At 35.8% G+C, this 20716-nt stretch overlaps 1 protein-coding gene across 4 annotated transcripts in view; it reads left to right on the forward strand.

The window, feature by feature from the left end:
* Positions 1 to 20716, forward strand: part of LOC135141773 (lachesin-like) — a 117737-nt gene that overhangs the window by 50523 nt on the left and 46498 nt on the right. The window contains exons 1-2 of one of the 4 annotated variants that reach the window (XM_064073197.1): positions 13706 to 13870; positions 13925 to 13978. The exons of 2 other annotated variants lie outside the window; for them this stretch is intronic. In XM_064073197.1, coding sequence (XP_063929267.1) covers positions 13712 to 13870; positions 13925 to 13978 — 213 coding nt within the window. In that variant the 5' untranslated portion in view covers positions 13706 to 13711. Of the gene's footprint in view, positions 1 to 13705; positions 13871 to 13924; positions 13979 to 20520; positions 20542 to 20716 lie in introns of those variants that run through there. One more of the 4 variants, XM_064073201.1, reaches the window with a different exon arrangement.

Consider the following 20716-nt stretch of genomic DNA (forward strand, 5'->3'; position numbering starts at 1 on the left):
ATAAATTTTGCTCTTCCGAATGTAATCAATCTTAATGCGCTTTTATATTGTGCCATCCTAACATTAAAGGAAGCTTTATATTTACGTACTGTAACGCAACCTAATAAAACACGTTACAGTTAAATTTCCGATGAATTATGGTTTCCCGGATTTACCGCAAAAAACGCGAATTTGCGGGGATTTGTAAATGAAAAGAGTTTCTTTCGGTCGAAAGCTTTACCTCTGAAAACAATTAACAGAAATAAGCTAATAATGACTTTCATAGATAACTTAATCGCGTTCCTAAAACAATTCCCATTAATGCAAAGTCCTTGAATTAACTCACTGTGGTATTGTTTTTCCTTCACATTTAAACTGTAACGGCTGTGTATTCAAAGCTCTGCCACTTTCTTCACGGTATTCGTTACAGAAAATTTTAAAAGATTCATTGAGACTCTAGAAAAAAGTTTATTGTACATGATTTTATATGCAATAGTTGACTATGTTTATTTTGGAAATCGACGTTAATGACAGGAAACATGAAGAGCAAACACATTAATGAATGTCCTGTGCATTTTCACACTAATGTGTCAATTAGGTGCGCCCATGTATCAACACATTAAACAGAACCATGCTATAAGAAAATAAACAACATGGAATATCCAAAAACCTATTCATCTTATATTACAACGTTTTGATCAAAACGACAGAAATTTTTTTTTTAATAATTATATAGGAAATTTTTGTTTCCACTAATAACGCAAATAACTCAAAACGTAATCAAAACTTTTTTTTTTAATTTGAACCATCTGTCCAAACTCATCTATTGCAATCTACAAAAACAAAACAAATTATTTTTGTTGACTAAATTTCCTCGAAGCGTTAGTGCACTATAATTGACCCCAGTTTTAAACAAAACTTGTAGCCAGTATTGACGCAAATATTCAAACTATAAAACAAAAGGCGCTAAAGCATCCACCCCTTTCATTTATCTCAGTTCAGGTTTCATACAGGTATACATCTGCTTATTTTTCCCTCAAAAGAATAAATGACAGGTTTACTGATAAGACAATAAGTGATATTGGAGGACAATTGACAATCTGATATTACGAGAGGCTCGATCTGATTGGATACTACAAAACAGTCGTCATACCTATTATACACTAGCGTAGAATGTGTTGCACCCTTAGTATTCACATATAATTACATTGTTACTTTAAAGAATTTCATAACGAATGTAAAAGTACTAAATTAACGAAATGGAAGAATGACGAAGGGTTGTTTTATTTCAAAGCAGTCGTCTAGAACTTACAACTGAAACATATAGATCGTGACAGTGTTTTTTGTTCAATTTCATCAATATTTCTGGTTTCAAAACCGGTTTAACCTAGCGACTATTCTTCTTTTAAGTTTGTTTTATAGTGCTCAAACTGTGGAAGTTGTCTCCGGTATGCTTGTGGGTTTGTGGTTTGTCCTACTAAACACCTTGTCGCCACATATTAGACAAACTATGCCAAAGATCCAAATAAACACTTGAACTCATTGCTGAAATTCATAATTTTGTTTGGGTATAATGAACCGTAAAATTTTAATGATAAAATCAGATTATTTTGGATGAGAGGTACAATTTAATTTACTCATTTATTAGCTGTTGTGGGGTAATAAACCTATAATGGAAAACAATATGGTAAGTACACCTCTTAAGGAATTCAAACTATTTGGAAATGCGTAAATTCTTCAACATATTAAAGTAGAAGTGGAGCTCAATCTCGAATGTGCGAGTTTGCATGGTATTTATTACATGCTTCTATCACACAATTTATCGTGCTTGAGTCACTTTGTTCATATAAAACAAATTCTGGAATATATCCATACATAATTAAGCTTGTTTACATTATTTGCGGGCTTTTATTAATTACATGTCATAAAAACCAAGTACTCTTCCATATACTTCTTCCGATATTCGCTTTTAAGAGAGCTTTAATGTTCACAGAGCTGATAATAATTAGCTACAAAGAATTTGTGAGTGTACAATTATTACGTACTCAACATTGTTTCATTTGCAGTAGTATTCAGCGTGAAACTGCCATTATTACACTGGATTTAGAAAGAAACTTTATTATCGATAACTGATCGGATATCAGATATGTTACACTTGCTCACAGGGTTTTAAACACATTGGACACGATGATCTCTTGTTAGTGAAAGTCAGGGATAAATCCAGATCTAAAAAATCTGTAAAGTTATTTCCACGGAATTCTTCCTGTTTGTCCAACATCAGTATTTCTACGCGCCTAAAGTCGCCAACTACTTAATTGTTTCAAATTACTCCAACTACACTAATTTTAAAATTTAAAATATCAAACGAAAACTATTTTTAGTAACTTTGTCGGTTTGTGTTTTTGTTTGTTTGTTTGGTACAATAATAATCTATTCGTCATCAGTTTCGGTCTATCATCTTAAATTAACCAGAACATAATAGCCGTAATGTGCATACAGAATTTCATTCTGCTATATTACCGATCCTAAATAAGCTGTGAACTGAAATGAATTAGTTCGACTGCTTTGATTTCTAGATGTATGCATGCAGACTTCATGAACCTGTAAGTTGACGCCAATGGTATCAGAAAGGATAAATTGAGCGCAACTAATTTATCAAATCAATAACTAAATGTGTGCCACTATTTAACAAGAGATTAAGCATATTACATGAAATGGCTTTCTAGTAACATTATTATAAAGCTATTTTTTATGCATAGACTCGTACATCACAATTTAGAATAACATGTACAGTAAAGATGTCTTTCAGTTCAGTCTGACATACTGCACATGGCTTATTATTGTAACTTAATTTCATATGCAAAGTGAGCGCTCTACCACTAGACCACGAGCCGTGCTTGACGTAGTTTCGCAATATGTAACAGCTTTACCATTTTAAATAGCAGTTACTATGCAAAATTTTGATATGACGTCATCAACTTGTTGGTGGGGATGATCGAACAAATTTTGGTTTGTGTTTCACCATTGACACGATATTCCTAACATACGTACAAAATTTCAAAAGAATCGGTCCCGTAGTTTCGAAGATCTGTCTAATAAAATATCGACACAGACGACAGACAGACAGACGGAAGAAATAGGATCACAAATGTGTGTGTATTCAGTAATAATCCGAAGGTTGCATTAAGTCTACCGACACTTCATGGCTTTATATTGGGTAACATCATTCACTGCGTGTTTTTTAACAGTGTCCTGTTCATTTATCGATCTGTTTATGTTTAAGTGGAGAGTTTATGCAAATATTAATTTTGTACAAATCGCCGCTGACAACAATCAGCAGAACGGCAGTTGTTACTTTTCTCATATGGTGCTTGTTGCTATAGGCGTTCATGAAAAGAGTCTTGTATCGATATGATATCAAATGGAGGCGTTGATATCGCGGATGAAGCGTTAGATCTAAAAACGTTTATATGGAGTTGTAATCAATAACGCCAGTGCGCGAGCACATAATAACTACTTGAAGAATATAAATAAAATTCACTAACGCGGTCTAAATGTTGTTTAGATAGACAGACAAAATCAAGTATTTGGTAATACACATATTACGTAACAATATACTAATTTGATTGTACGAAAACTATAAATTTCCTACTACAAAACTGTAGTGATATTCTTTCAAACGTTGTCTTCATGTCGTTGATGGCATCGAAGTTATAAATATTGCGATTGGTTGCAATGATAGCCATTTCTCACTGCAAGATCGTAAGTAATGAACCATTACTCACAGCGTGTTTTAATTTAACATAATTCATTAACGTTATAATAAAGTACATAGTTTTAATTGAAGTTTGTTTGTACGTTATTTTAATAGTACATATTTTTGCTTGCTGTCTTAATGCATCACGTTGTTTTTATTTCGCCGTATAATAAAAGCTGTTTGCTTTTTTTTATTTAATGATGTAGATTTCTGTAACGTTAATTTATGTTTGGACGTGTAGTCCAATTGGTAACACCTGAAAAAGTACACAGAAAAAAGCGTTAAAAGCCGCAGAGCATTTTTAATAAAAGCAGATAAATTGACGCTGTTAGAGTATTTACTGTGGTTTAGACCCATTAGAGTGAAGCTATACAAATATCGACCGATCCCTGCCTATGCAGCTGCAACTGTAAATGTTTTTTTGTTCCAACAGTTAGTGACACTGATTGTGAAAAGTTCCATCTAAGAAAGCGCAGCCTGTATTTGCTCAGCTCGATGCAATCGAGAAAATGAATTTTAGGTAGCAACTGGTTCGGTTTTAAGTATATAGATGGGTAATAGAAAATAATTACTTGAGGGGTGGAAGGGGCGAACGCGTGATTGGAATTCCATTGCATCAACAGTTTAATACATGGTTATGATCGATATTAACGAGTATGCCATAGAATTAAATAATGAGCGTATATGTATGTGGCGACCGTTAGATAAGCTGCAACCACAATGTTTTGCCTTTAGCCATATGTTTATTCACTATCATGTGGTCTCCGTGGAATGCTTTTCATCTGAACTTAAGGCATAGTTCCCAAATGCCGCGCTCAGCGCGGAATGTCATATACTGTTCGAAGCTCAACTCCCTCCTGTGTCCTCTGTTTGCGTCCGTACTAAACTTTCCACTTACTCAAAAGTAGACTATCTCATCGGTCCATTGCAAACTCCATTCAATATCACCTAGATCCGATTGTAAAAGTGTGCCCTTTAATTAAAAATATTGCTTCGGTCAGCGGCACACAATAAAACTGCTCTCTGGTAACAACGTTTAGTGCCTGCTGGAAATATTTCGGCCGATTCTTAGGGTTTACATTCGCTGGAAATTCGCACTGGACGCCGGCCTGCGGAACATTCCACTGCTCTACAGCGGACTCCAGGTCACTGATTTAAAATAAAATTTATTCTTCTGCTATAATTGCTCGAAGAGAAATTTTTACACACACACCAAATTTTTAAACACAAATGGATTACACGCTTTGCTTCATTTACCACTGCAAATTATATTTACACGAAACAAACACCAGTCATCACTCGCAGTTTGTTTAAAATATGGAACTGTAATCAGAAAATGTTTCAGTAGCTTTTACACACAAGGGTGTTGTAAGTGTACGTTTAGAATATAAACTAGATATAGAGCAGTTTATACTCTGAAACTCCAATAAATACTAATAATAACGTATTTCCTATTTAAATGAGCCGTTTTTGTCACCTTCTACACTAATTGGGGTTCATATAAAGCGTAACAAGAATGCTTAAGAACTGATAATAGAATGCATCAACATCTCCAACTTTTTCTTAAAGGTTTTTGGAAAATCGATCCTTCGGGAGATAAAATTCACAATAGATTTTTCATGAAAACCGCAACACTGACAAAAACTGTCAATAAACACAATGTAACATGCAAACATAAAGTGCAAAATATGCCTGAGAATACGTCAATAAAGTTACACAGTTGTCAAGTTTCACTGCGTTGGAATCGAAATTTCGACGAATTGTTTCTGAGACATGTACACGTGCAGTTTCTTTTTCCATTGTATAAACTGATGTATGTAGAGTAGACCGTGATCCCACAGAGGGGTTAAAGGATTTAAATCTGGTAAACGAAACGGCCACAACACTCATTACTAGTCACATTTTACTTTAGACAAGTATTGTATAGTTAATGCCATACTTGGCGAACGGGTTGACAATTGGCTACATTGTGTAGTGCGCTCCAATGTCTCAAAAAATATGTTGTAGTAAAAAATGCAGATCACATTTTTATGTGCTTGGCTATAGAATAGAATCACGATCGTGGGGGGAGAACAGCCACGACCGGGAGCCTCAAACTCCGCTGGTGCTACAACATGGGTATTTTTGCTGTGTTCTAGAACAAAATTGATAGTTAGCCGCCACACTCCTATAACGCTCTGGTGCCGCTGCCTCTGTGCGCCTCACTGCATAGAGTTAAAAGATTTAAATCTGCTAAACGAAACGGCCACAACACTCACTACTGCTCCATTTTATTCCCATTCACATTTTACTTTAGGCAAGTATTGTATAGTTAATGCCATACTTGGCGAACGGGTTGACAATTAGCTACATTGTGTAGTGAGCCCCAATGTCTCGAAAAATATGTTGTAGTAAAAAATGCAGATCACATTTTATGTATGCTTTTGTTGTGAAAAAAACTTACAAAAGTGGGATCAGAAGTCATGGAATTGAAAGATGCGAATTGTGCCCACTTCAAAATAAAATGCTTTTCTGAATGCTTTAGAAAACTGGAAATACCATCTCGATGAAAAAATAACGCTATTTGAACTTTGGAAACTTGATTGAAGTTAAGGAAGAGAAAGTGTGTTGAAGCAATTTTTGGTGACAGAATAAGTACCCCGGACTGCACCCTACGGTTTGCTTCAGCGTCGTCGCCTCCCCAAGATCTAAATCCAGTGAGGAACCGCAGCAAGACGACCGCAACCCAATTTTACTAATAGTCGGTCCAGGGCACGGCGTCGAGGTACGCCACACCCGTCACAAGATATTGGCAAAACCCGAAACGTCGTCACGACAGACCCGCGGGTTTCGTCTCAGTGTAAGAAGACTTCTCGATAGATTTCTAGAATATTTTGTCAGTCAAGACAGATAGTAGACATAAACAACCTAAACAGCAAAGAAGGTTATATTTATGTATACATACATCCTTCTACTTCAAGTTACGCGATTCTACGGATTCATTTCACAACCGACGTAAATGTCATGACTAACTAGAGCAAAAATTTAAAGAATCACCCGATATTAAAATTAATTAGTATAGTTAACGAACTGTTTGTCACTTTTCTTCATCGCAACACAGTTCTATAAAAAACTTGGTATAAATGTGAGTTTAATCTCCGTTATTAACAGGTAAGCATCAACTGTTGCAAAAGTTGGATTTTAATAAAACGTGTCACGTATGGCGAACGAATGAATGCAGAATGTTGGGTGCTTTCATGCACTTTAGTAATTTATGCCAAACTTTTGCCCTCCGAATCGATAGGATATTTATTAAGTTTGCTGTAGAGTGAACAAGACGACAAACAAGAGGTCCAATATTAAAGTATTTTAGGCAATTAATTTGATTCTGCATTAAACGGTGTAGATGTCATTTTGAGATAAATCTCGTGATAAATTACAAAATTCTGTTTCCTTGCCGTTAGTATAAATACGCAGATCCAAAGTTTGTTTATTTGAGAGAAATAAATTACGCACTTTTGGACGAGCTCGGAAGATCAGCTGCAAAAATTACAACTTTGTCGAAATTATACAATTTTGGAAACTCGTTAGAACCGTTACGATTGCGGCAACCAAGTTTTAAGTCTTAAATGAATTACATGTTATCGGCAGCTTTGTACTATATTGTTTGCGCTCGTGTCCGCAATCTCGGTAAACGAACAGAATTAAGACTTTTGTTCACCTGTTATAAGCTCCTAAAGGCGCTTGAAACAGATCACTTTCGTGTTTATTTCCCCTCTCTTCTGCACTTCACCGTTTTATTATTACGAACAAATCAAAATATTGAAATTAGGATCTGAACCATAAATTGTTCATTTTTTTCCACAAATTAAAACGAATTTATATGTAATAAAATTTGTAATTTCAGATACGGAAGTATAAAAATTACAACATCGTAATCAAAATGAAAATGACCGATGTGAATGCCAGGCTACGCCATAAAGCAACATCTTGATTACGCGATATTGCAAAGAAATATAATAAAAATTTAATGTGGGATTCTAAAACTTTTAACACTCAAAAATGGAAAAATCAACTAGCAACGGCCGCGTCACTGCGATTGTAATTAACTCATTAATTCTGAGAATAAACGCCACTTTAACTTCATAAATCACACGTGTTGCATACATACCTTTTTATGACAGATCAATATTCTCTTTTAAATCACTTCTCCTTCTTAATTCCTTACATTTATTTGTTAATACAAGGTTTGTATTATTGTTTGTAAGTACATTGTTTATTATTATCAGTTGCTTTCCAGCTAGGTGAACAAATGCCTTAAATCGTGCGTACCAGTGTAAATGACATCTAATGCGAACAATATTCTGAAGTTGCAGAAAGGATCATTAATAGTTCATCCGCAGAAAACGTGGGTGCACCTATTACGTGATTGTGCGATTGTCAGGGAGAGACCGAAATACAGCAGCAAACAAATGTATTTTATCTCTACACAATCGCCCTTCAAGTACTCTCGGTGTATACGAAAATAAGTTTAAAATGTGCTATAGGGTTCGAATAGAAATAAGAGGGAGTCGAAGTGCCATTTGCTAAATTTCAGCTTTAGCATTCTATAGCTTCTTGACGACCCTAGTAAAGGCTTATCGATGATGAATATAATGGAACTCTCAGAACTTTTACACGACCGCACTTAATAAAAGACTGAATCACAAATCGTTACCCGCTCTTGCTCTATCACCACATGTACAAAAACGATTCAATTAAAACTCATATTTTTACATGGAACTCTCGAATTTGTTAAGTATTTACGCGCTGCAGAATAATATGCTAAACCTTGCTAATATCCAAAGCAAACTTGGCGTATAGTTAAAGTTCATAAGTGAAACGCACCGTAGAAGTTAGATCTTTATGAACTTTAGTGTTTCCACTTTATCCTTTAGTAATGAAGTTAGAGACAACAGCAATCAAAATGGGAACATTCCGGAAGATAAAACATACATTCCGATACTAAAAGCGTCACCTTATGATGCGATCTGGTATCAGATCCTAATGATTAAAGTGCATAAAGTGTGTTTTCGATGCACATGCGTCTGCTAAATGGAAGTCAATAATGCTTCGAGCAGTTGCTGCTAAATTATTTTCAACTTGCACATTTCGCCTTCAATAAGTTTAGGTTTAGACTTCAAACTAAATTCTACAAAGTTGCTGCGAAATCTTCTATTTAACACAAATTACAATTTCCCACTGCAAAGAACGTCTCATTTAAAATAATTTACTTTTCTTAACTGGATAATACCCGACCCAAGGACGATTTAGAAACTTGGAACGAACTATGTGATACTTTTTTAAACACATACACTTAAAACTACAACCAGTCTACAAAAAAACTAAAAACAGAAATAACTTTAGTTGAATGAAGTGATAAGTCGACGTAACAGAGCTTATTATTCTCTCTAATGTTGTTATTGTTAGTGTTGATGACTGATTATTATGATTACGATAGTGCGGCTGCTTAGTTTCTTTCGTGTAATTGAATGTTATTAGTGTTATCTGTGTTTTTTGTCGGGGTCGGCTATCGGCCCGTAAAAACCGCATCATCCAGTGATAACACAGTGGCGTGTTAACTGAATTTTCTAAGGGTCTTTTAAGAAATTGGCGCATCTTTATTTCTAGAAGAAAACTAAATTTAATATTTTGTTGGTGAAAAGTTTTACGAGCTTTCACCCCGTGGTCAGTTGGAGTGTGATTCGAAACCCTGTCTCCTACTTACCGGACGGGAATTTTGACCACTAAGCTATCCAGACGTGATTATCGCTCCTCACTTATTACCAGGGTAACATTGTTTTAGTGAAAACAGTATATTGTGTTCTAAAGTTGTTATATTGCCATTATGCTATGTGAATTTCAAACTTTATGACAACTTAATTGTATCATCACTAAATGATTCTTTGAATTAAAATTTCGCGCTGAAAAAAAAAACAACGCTGGGCGCCATGTGCTTGCCGATAGAATAGAATCACTGCGGTGGGAGAACAGCCACGACCGGGAGCCCCAAACTCCGCTCGTGCTACAACGCCACATATGGGTATTTTTGCTGTGTTTTAGAATGAAATTGATATACTTTGCCGCCACACTATAGCGCTCTGGTGCCGCCATCGCTGTGCCATAAAGTTTTATTAAAATATTGTTCTCTTTTTAACTGCCGTAATTTAAATTTGCCGCCACACTTCCGTAATAACTTGTGTATTTGCATCCAGTTACTTTACTTCAGATTTTTCTTGGTTTTTATTAAATTTGTGATATTCAAATATTTGCATTGATTCAGAACCCTGTTAGGTGAGGGCGCAGTTAGAGGAAGATCGCAATATTTCTTTTTTTTTACTTTGGGATAATTGCGTTTTACCGGTGTAGTTGGCGATCGAATAAAGAGCCAATACAGGGTGATTTCTTGCATATATTTCGAAATCACCTTGTATAATATTTTGAACGGCTGCATTATTTATTTCGTGGGCACACACGAGACCGCTGGAGATCTGTGTCTCTGTCGAGAGGGATCCACGAAAGCCGGCGCCCGAGCAACGTTCCCCGTGGAAGGCGCTAACCCGAGTTTATTTTTATTCTACCATCAGTGTTACAAAGGGTTAAGTAAAATACCTAATCCAAACAAAAATCTTAACGTTATGTTGGGTATGTATTTTTCCTTTATATAAGTAGAAGTAGATTTCAAACCTGGTGTAAGGAAAACGCGCAAAATTCCATTTAAGTTATCAGACGAAAGTCAGCTATGTCGGTACGTTATTTATAAGGACAAAGGACTGAAAAATAGATAAAGAGAATTGCTATATTACACGTAGGCTAGCACGGAATTTTCTTTATGTCGACTTGCAAAGACCAATTTCAGACAATTTATTTTCGTCCGTGAATTATGAAACGAACTACATTCAAATGCGTATAATCACTGCAAGTTTTAAATGCAATTAATTGTGTGAGTTTTTTTCTTAATTGAATATTAAAGCAGCAACCGCACGAACTGTTTGGATGTTTCAATTTCCTCTTTGGAATAAATTAATGTCTCAATAAGGTTTTTAAGAAAACGTTGTTTGTAGACGGAGGCAGGATAAAATTCTGTCAATGTCCGAAGCCTCTAAAGTAAGACGCCGCTATGGGGAAATATGTACCAAGGATCAGTGATAATATTAAAATTATGCAAAATTTACGTGATGCGGCTTTAAAACGTGTCAAAGCGGGTGAGCAGCGCTAACTCTGGATACAGTGGAGGTAGTAGTTAATGCTCATTCAGTAATAAATAATGGGAACTACTCGAGAGCAGAATTTTCTCTCATATTCAATAATTGCCGGAGAACATTGAAACTTATCCAGCTGCACTTATAAAATTAACTCTTCTATTAAATAATAATGACGTATAGCTGAATAGTGCTGAAAGCACTCCGCACGTAAATCATGACGAGTATATTATCCGGATCTGCTTTGTTTATCATCTTTGTTTGCAGGTAGTTGATGACATGAGATAACTCCATTTGCTAGCAAGGAAATATGCTGTGATAGCTTGCTTCTGTTTACCCCGGAGCCTTAATCGTCGTGTATGTCGCCAAGAAATCGCTTACCGAACACACTGAGGCTCAATTAAGATCCTAAAAATGTAACGAAGTTCTTGCTCCGAAACTGAACTTAACAAACCTATTCTGGAAAAGTTAGTCGAACTTAAAAGAATGTAAAATTAAATTGCATATAAATGAAACGTAGACACGCAAACTTTTTAAAATGCTTTTGTTATCTTCTACCTCGTAATTAAATATCAGCTGGAGCGTGTAACTTCTCGCAAAAAATGCAACAGGTTATCTCACAAAATTTTCTACTGAAAATTAGCTCAACCACATCTTATTAAAGAGGAAAATAGATCTAAATTATTAGAAGGGTTGGATGTTGATTAAAACTGTGCATCAATACTTCTCAACGTTTTCTTAAGGAAGTCTTTAAAATTCTCCAGAAATTATTGACAAACTTTGAAACTTCCGCAACTTTCTTAAATTCTTAAGACGCCGATAAAAATAAAAAGAACTGATTATTTATTCAAGATTATAGGAGCATATACATGCATACAAAGCGCTGGATCCTTTCCTTCCATTGACTACATTTTAATAATGCCGTGGATCCTTACCCAATAAACTTATCAACCCATAAACGTACGCAGGACGTTGATTTAGTAAGAATAGCTAGAACCATAGCAACCGAGCACTGAGCTGAATTTCAAGACAGGATCACTGGTAGGGTCATCATTTTTGACTTCTACGAACTTTTACTTACGTTATGGAAACTAAATCGAACCAATACCTAGAGGGTTTTGTTTATATTTTTTAAGTACAGTTGCGACCGTCACACGTACGCTTATGCATTTCAGTCGAGTACGAAATTCGTTTTTCTGGGCAACGGTAACTCACACGACGATCACGAATAGTTTATTTTACGACTCGATTCTCTGACGTCTTGACTCTAGATGAATTGGTACACTATAAAAATAAAAATTGAAGTCTATAAAAATTTCAGTTGATACTAGCATGCATATATTAAAAATGTTGTGCAGTAATGTGGCGTCCGGGAATTTAACACGCTGACCTTCACCAACAAATAAATCCAGTTTTTTTCCTGATGCACCGTTTGTAAATTAGCTTAGCTCAGTGATGCACGACGTTGAAGTTCATTTTCCAGTTTTTGCATCTAGTCATCAAATGACTAAAAATCGAGTTTCCGCTACACTGCATGCTTAAATTTTAAGTAGCGTAACTTTGGAAAGGATTGAGTAAGTTTTTGGCAAAAATAATTCGGCGTTTGGTTGTAATTAAGTTATGTCTATGTAAAGGAATTTTATCGCTGTCAAGACATATTTGTTCAACAAAAAGGACGAGCTTATTCGTAACTTTTGCGTTGATGGAGACAAATGGTTTTGTTGACGTTATTGTGTTTAAAGAAACAAGTCTCCCCGACATGGATTAAAAGATCTGTATTATTGAAAAAAGGTTGTCGGTTGGGGTGCAATACTAAAAATGTTTTTCTCTGGAGTTGCGGGAACGGTTATAAACAGTGACGTTAATTTTGAATAGTGGCAGACGGGAGAAGAGCGTGCGCGATTTATGAATGGTTGTTATGACGGTTGTTTGCTGAGCATCCGTGGAATAGTAAATGTTTGATAGAAAAATTCGTTCTGTTGTGGATACAAACACACATAAGCAATTCTGCTAACAAACTGACTATTGACACCTAGTCAGCAAGGTTCGGGAAAGGCATTGAAGCGGAAGGAAACTAATGATTTTGATTTATTTGAGTGTACGATGAAGGTTGAACGATAACGCAATTTGACGGTGAGGAGAATTGGACGTTTCTCGGGGAGTTGTGTAAAGTATTAATCCGGAAGGAATGAATTAACATACCTTATTAAATACAAAGATAAGTTGGAGAAGTTATCTTAGAGTAGTGGAAAGTTTTCGGGTTCTACCTCAAAGATACACGAACTAGGGACTTCTCAGAGTGCAATCTCCAAACCAACAATTCCGAGCGGAGTACATTGCGTGGAAACATTGATGCTGACCGCTGAGCTCAGATTACAATAGTATTTCAATTGTTGCAAACGTGCATGGTTTATTCAGAGATTAACCAAAATTAGGGGATTTCCGAGCTAAATCGTCATCTAAGCGAGTCTACGTCACTCGTACGCTTCCGCCTCTTACATACATCAAAGAAATTGTTTCTTTACGAGAAATCCGATTAGAAATAAAGAGTCACAGTTTAATTTTCCAAAGTGGAATCTAATTCTCAGTATCTTGACTTGACCCACTTAATACATTGCTTTTTACGAGAAAGCTACAAAACCCGGCTAACAAAACCCGTGATTTTAAAGAGCAATTACCGGCAAATACAACGACACGCATCGATAACAATATCGACGGCATTTCTTTGCGATTTAGTGTTTCGTGTAAGACCACAATGAGCGGATGGTTAATTTTGCTCAACAGTTACATCTTTCTGACGTCTGGCTTTACGCAAACGCTTAACGAAACCGACTCCGTTTTGTCATACACGCGATCTTTTAATATCGGTAATACCGAAATATTTAAAGTCGAAATTTCTTTGGGCAATCAGAAGGTATTTAAATATGTCGGCTTGATTTCTCTTTAAAAGCATAGTTTTCTGCACCAGGATGACGGTTTTCTCATGCGACAGTTTAGAGGAATGTTGCAAAAATACAAACGGGTAAGTACAAGCATTCCTTGCTTTGCACCGCTCGATATGTGCACTCTGCGTGTGTTGTTTCGCTAAAAATTTCAAATAAACAAATCTCTGACGAACGGTTTTTTCAAACTTGAAAATATTTTACTAGTGCGACTGCCAAATTATTCTGGTTTGTCCAAAACGTCAAAAAAGTGCATCGTAGATACATATTCGATGTATTCGAATTTCAGAGTAATAACTACCTCACAATACAATGCATTTCATAATTGTCAGTTTTGTTAACAACGAACATTCGGGATTAAATTACATTGCTTCAAAATCACTGATAATAGAATATCCTACTACATAACTAGAAACGTTCTAATTCATTGCAGAAATATGCACACTTTGTGAGTGTTCGCTTGATTCAATAATGTTATTTCAATATTTTTGACTATATAATTTCTAAACTTTAAGATGTCGCACATTTGGTGACACTTGTCAAAGTCCAAGATTTGAATTTCCCTCCACAAATTTAAATTATTAGACGTCATAATTTTTTTAGGGGGGATAAGCAAATTCATTCTAATTAACAATTTACCATGCTTACAATAACTTTAAAACGCCTGCAACATTTTTTCAGTATTCAGTTTTGTAATTTTTGATTTATTCAATAAAATAAATTGACTGATTCACTAATTTTTTTGAGTGACACTGTATAAGCAAATATAAAAAATGAGGTTCTTAAATAGATCAATAAAACATTGATCGAAGGCTGTAAGTATAATCCGACAAATCCAGCTCTTTAAAAAAATTATAAAATTTAATTTTACGATTTTCGTTTTGTGATACCCGCTGTAAAGTAAAAACCAAAGGTATAAATAACACCCCTTGTCCTTCAGCAGTGGGTAATAGCAATAAGCTCAAGTGTTTATTTATGTTTATACATCGAAAGAATGTCACGCAGACATTAGTTTGATTTGAATGAGTTTATCTTCTCAAAACAGGACTAAAATTATTAATTAAACCATACCATTCATTGGAATTACGTCATCAAATTGTTGGTGGGGAATTTAGCGAAATTTTGGTTAGCATTTTACCATCTACACGATTTTCATAATAGACATATAAAATTTGACAACAATCGGTCCAGCAGTTTTGGATATTACGTATCTAATAAAAATGGATACAGACGGACATAAAGTCTGTCACTACATTTATCAGTAAGGATAGATGCAGTGTGATACGAATACTAATAATAACGGTACTAATTCCCAAAGTTTCGGGAACATGAAGTCAGCCATTCTTGAATCTCATTTAATCAATAAAATATCGAAAAGTCCGCCATGTGTAGTAGCAGAGGTGCAACTGAACTGAAAAGCAATAATCAAGACTCGTAATTTAAGACAAAGAGCGATAATGCTTGTCAAGACTATACACATGAGAGTGAAACAGAGAACTAAACGACATTTTCTACGAGTTGAGGTAACTGAATCGCAATGAAATGGTCCAAACTTTAGACAAAATGGTGGCCCTGAGATTCAATAAATTACACGAGGTGGAAAATCAGCGGGCTACAAACATGTTGAACGTGGTATGGATTTAGGCCTTGTACTCTTAGCAAGTCGGCGAGTGATGATGTGGGGCTCTTCTTCGACGCATTCCAAAATTTGTTCTTCAGCTTGTAGTATTCTTTCGGTCCTATTACGGCCACGGTCGTGAGTTTGAGGCTTGAAAGTACCATGATCTCGGAGATGCTGGACCACTTCAATCCACAATTCGCGGGCCAACCTGGCGATTCCATTAAAGCATTACCATGTCGACACGCTCTGAATTGGAAAAAATCATCATGTCAGACACGTTAGCCGAACACACGGGACAACCAATTGATATTTGACTGGGCCTTATCGTGTTTTCGCCCGATGGACTCAATTACAATACTTTCTTAGCTCACGCTCGGGATAAAAAGCGGTTTTACAGAAACAATTTCATCATTTGACTATGGTATATAATTTTAGTAGAATAACTAGTGTTAAAATAATAAATTAGTTCAAATAGTGGTCAGTATTACAAAGTACAGCCCTCGGAGTTCGGTTGTCAGTAATCTAACTTGAAAAATGCTATCACCATCGCTTCCTATATCGTATATTAGAAGAATCACAAATAAATTGTCCTCGTATAGATTTTTTGTTAACACACAATCAAACCATCTATCAAAACAATGCAATCGTCGCCGCGAGAATGATCCAATTTTCGTAAGAACGTCTTATAGACACACATCAACAGAGAATTCAGCAAAACTTCCGACCCCTTCTTTCGTGTCACTCCAGATAACATCTTACCTCCTTCTAAAGAATATCGCTAATTTAGTCACCATTGTTACAACAAATTTGCCATTCTCCGTTTCTTTATTGTTTTCCCGCCGACAAAGCAGTTAAATTACGACGTACACAAATTGTTTTCTGTTGGTCAAACACATCAATTCTTTCGACTTTTATAACTCCTATTTCTGGTTGCATAAAGGCGAATCAAAGCTGATCCCTGGATCAAGTGTGACTGAATAAAAACAATGTTGCCACATAGATCAGCCGCAACCATAAAAGACGTATCTTACACTCATCTTTCTTTTGTAAAGCTGTTGTATAATCAAAATCCATATAAAAAGTGTCTTTCAAACATATAGCACTGATACCGTCGTAAATTGTGTAAAGTACTTAAAAAGTAATTTAGTGATACTGGGTCCTGCTTTCACCCTACATTGTAACACTATTGCGTAAAGTTGTATTTTTACATTGATATGAAAACCTTGTAAACTCGTAAAAATACTGTTTTTAACAACATGTCCAACAATAAACTTTAAAGCTTCATAAAGTATAACAATTTCTTTTGAGTGCGATTTATGGTGAGGTGCTGAGCACGACTTTGCGCTAGATACGCAACATACTGCAAGAGCTGTCATTAATAGAAATAATTTACAGGTCATAACTACAGTGTTGTTCAGGTTTTAAAACTTGAGAATCTTGGTTTTACATGATGAAATTCAAACTGATAGTGTGTGTCGTAAATTGTAGGTCCCCACCATGAAATACGCATACATATGGTAATAGTCTCAACATGTGATTAAATTATATAACGTTATGTAACAGTCACACTATCACATGGCGCAACAATATGTGGTTGCAAGAATTATCTGCTGTTCTTAGTCAACACACTGTCTTCACTGGTGGTTGATATTAAAACGCGCGGTAAACACTTATTCACCAAGCTCGGCTTATTAATCGGACAGATGTGTAATTTTACCTTAACATGTATGTAGATCACGAATGCTTGAGGGGACACCTGTAGTCTGATAAATCGATTAGACTTTTTTTATTTTTGTTGGTCACGTCGTAGCATACAGTTTCTAGAACTAGACGTGCAATTTTGCACGGCACGGCTTTTCTGATGTAGCATTATTCTTGCAAGGCGTCCGTCCGTTTGAAAATTAATTCTAAATTAAGACACAAGTATCTTATAGGTATTTGGAGATACAGTGTGTTTACGTAACAAAGTTTCTTTGAGTAAAGTTTGGTCTTGGAGTTTCGTCTTTGTTGCATCGTAATAATTATACAACTGTAACAAGTTTCCATTGTGTAACAATTTTATTGATACATAACTCTCCCAGTGAACTTTTTAAAGAAGGCTTACTGCGTTAAATTATTCTCTTAGCAACAGTTATTGAATTTGTAACCGTCTTGACGTCGGCTTTTTGTATTTTAATTCAGCGTCAAAGTAACGATTTTAACTCAATAAGTATTGATTGCTGTTGAGTTTCACCTCTAATAAATTAAGTGAAATAACTGTTCTAAGATGAAATGAATACAATAAATCATACGTGCTAGCCTTTGTCTGGTTAAGCGACGGAGTTTTGTGTGATATATTTGAATAAGTGACACAATTATTAACAAGTTAGTGAGAAGTATAACACCTGGTAATGACAACGAGTCTTATTTAGATAAGATAAGTTTGATAAGTTTCGTGATCGGTCCTATCTTTTTTAATACGATAAAAGGGTTGTCACTTCTCGGTTATTTTAAGCAGCTCTTTCAAAACCTAATTTTCCCATCCTTTATCGATTAACTCATATAAAACTTTGTAATTAACGGGATACAGAAACTTAGTCAAACCTGAAAAAATATCCCTATTCTTAAACTTTCCAAATTCAGAATTATTAATTCAAATCGAAACAGATATTCCACACAAACACTTCTATAAAATCATATTATTCAAATTGACTGGACACATCGGGTAAAATTAGTTTAATTACTATTCAGCTTGTGTCTAAACTAGCTATAAATTGCAATTTGGAAACGCTTAATATACGAATAATATGTTGTCAATTATTGGTCTCATTTACAACATTAATGCGCATTGATCAAAATTAGATAGCACTGTAACAGGTGATTCATATTTGTTATGCATTTCAATCCCAGCAATTTATCACAAATCTAAATCATCAAAGAAAGCGTAATTTACGTCTGACGGTGTCACGTTTTAACTTAATTACCACTCAATTAATTAATTGTGGGTTAAGTAATCACAAGCACTTTGTTGTTTGAAGTGCAGATATATTCAGTGTCACGAATTCACTGAGGGCAGAAAAGAAACCAAGATAATCTGAAGAGTAAAGCTGAAAAGCACAACAAACCTTCGGGACAATGACACTTTTAAAAGGGACAATGTACTCCACTTAATTATTCTTTTAATCATTCTCGCCTCAAAGACTTTCTTGTTCCACACAATTCCAGGCTAAATAGCTGGATACACAATTTGCTAAAAATCAGTTAGTGGAAATTAAACATGGCGACCGTGATTATGGCCTACGGCGTTTGGACTGCTGACACCGCATACAGGAGAAGAAAAATTATATAATTTCCATTTTTAAACTTCCTTAATTACTCCACTCTGTTGCGTGGCAGATTCACATTGTATTTGAGACATCACAATCTAAGAGAAAAAGAAAAAGAAAGGGACACAGACTTTTAGAAGCAGCAATTATGCGTATTTGACACTTTTGATATAACAACATCTGCGGAATGACAGATTAAGTTTTTCATATCTTTATATGTTTCTTTTGATATACTTAATTTTTCCCTCGAGTCTGTAGTCTAGTGGTCAAGGCACCTGCCCGGCATGCAGGAGACGTGTGGTTCGATTCTCGCGGGGCAGCAACATTTTTCTTCACTTACCTATATTGGTGACCTCCGACAGAGCACACACGCACGCAAAACATCCTTCTGCAGCAGGTCGCCATTATCACACCCACTGCGCCACGGAGACGTTCAAACCGTGTCGGGAATAAAACGTTGTAAATCTTTTTGGGAAAATTTAGCTAAAAAACTGAAAGTGGATTCATACACTACAAGTATATGAGTATATTTCTGTGTAACATCAAATCATTTTAGAAAACCGTTCATTGAAATAGCGTCATCAAATTGTTGGTGGGAATGATTAGCCAAATCGGTCCAGCAGTTTCGGAGATTATTTGTCTAATAAAAATGGATACAGGCAGACAGACAGACAGACAGACAGACAGACAGACAGACAGACGGAAACGTGGGGATTACTTTTCTCGTGCGTAGGTATGCTTTAAAATGTTATCTAAAAGGAAATTTTGGTCCTTATCGACTTTATTCTACCTAAGTGTTTATGGGATTATGAAAACCCGCCGCGAGGAGGTCGAAAAGACTAATACCCCTCGCTGCTGGGTGTCGACAGTAGTTTTATCTTTAAAAATCCGGCTAAAGGTGTAGTGTGGTTATCGCTTAATTTCTACTCAATTTGCGATAATTTTTAGAGTTAGTCAGAGACATTGCGATGTGCCCTTAAGCATTAATCGCCCCTCCATAGTGTGATTTGATGCACGCAAAACTCGTCATGTTCTCGACGTAATAAAACGCCTTTATCGTGTCACAATCACGCCTGAAGTGAGCAAAATTCCGCACCTACGGGATATTTTTTCTTGACTTCGTGTTCACTGGCGGTCGGTCCGCTACCGTTGGTGATTCCGCACACACCGCTCATTGTTTACAGTGGAATGTGCGATTTATTCTCTGCATTTTTCCAAACGGGAAATTGTAACCGCTACAACTAGTTACATGGCGACAGCTCCGGGGGCTTTAGACTTAAAAGTTTACATTGTAAAATGGCTGCTTTATTCGAGAAATTTGTGCTAAACACAATTCAGAATTATGGATGTGCATCGTTTAGATTTGGCGTGTATCCAAAGTGGTCAGTTTATAAGATTCAAGTGTCCAATCTGGTTCATTGCTGATTGTGGCTGATACTGAATTCGTTAAAAAAAGTGCTGAATTTGGTAGTGGTGCGTCGAGAGTGGTGACTGTTGAAGACAGAATAAAAGACAATTTAAGACTTGGGTTGCATGGAAGTTAAAAATCTTAGTAGAAATATGAGGGGTAAAATTTCATCTCGTTTGAAAATTACTTGTGATGAATATAAATCAAACGAATGCAGCTGTGAATAAGTGAGAATTCTCTATTTGACGCCTGAGGGAGAAGCTAACAACGGCGACTTTTAATAACGTATATTTACATGCACGCTTGTAGGTATGTATTTTAAAAGACAATTATGAAGTCAGATATTCCGAAAATGTATCTTCAAAGAGATTTCGAGTAAATTGTTCGTTTGTGTCGTATTATTGTAATGAATGTTATTTAGAGAGGGCAGAACTCGTAGCAGTCGAAATGCCCAAACGCATTCCGGTCACGCGGCATCATTTAG

The sequence above is a fragment of the Zophobas morio genome, unplaced genomic scaffold, assembly GCF_036711695.1.
Source record: "Zophobas morio isolate AGI-343-1 ecotype UQ-CSIRO unplaced genomic scaffold, CSIRO_AGI_Zmor_V1 ptg000044l, whole genome shotgun sequence".
Taxonomy (NCBI): Eukaryota; Metazoa; Arthropoda; class Insecta; order Coleoptera; family Tenebrionidae; genus Zophobas; species Zophobas morio.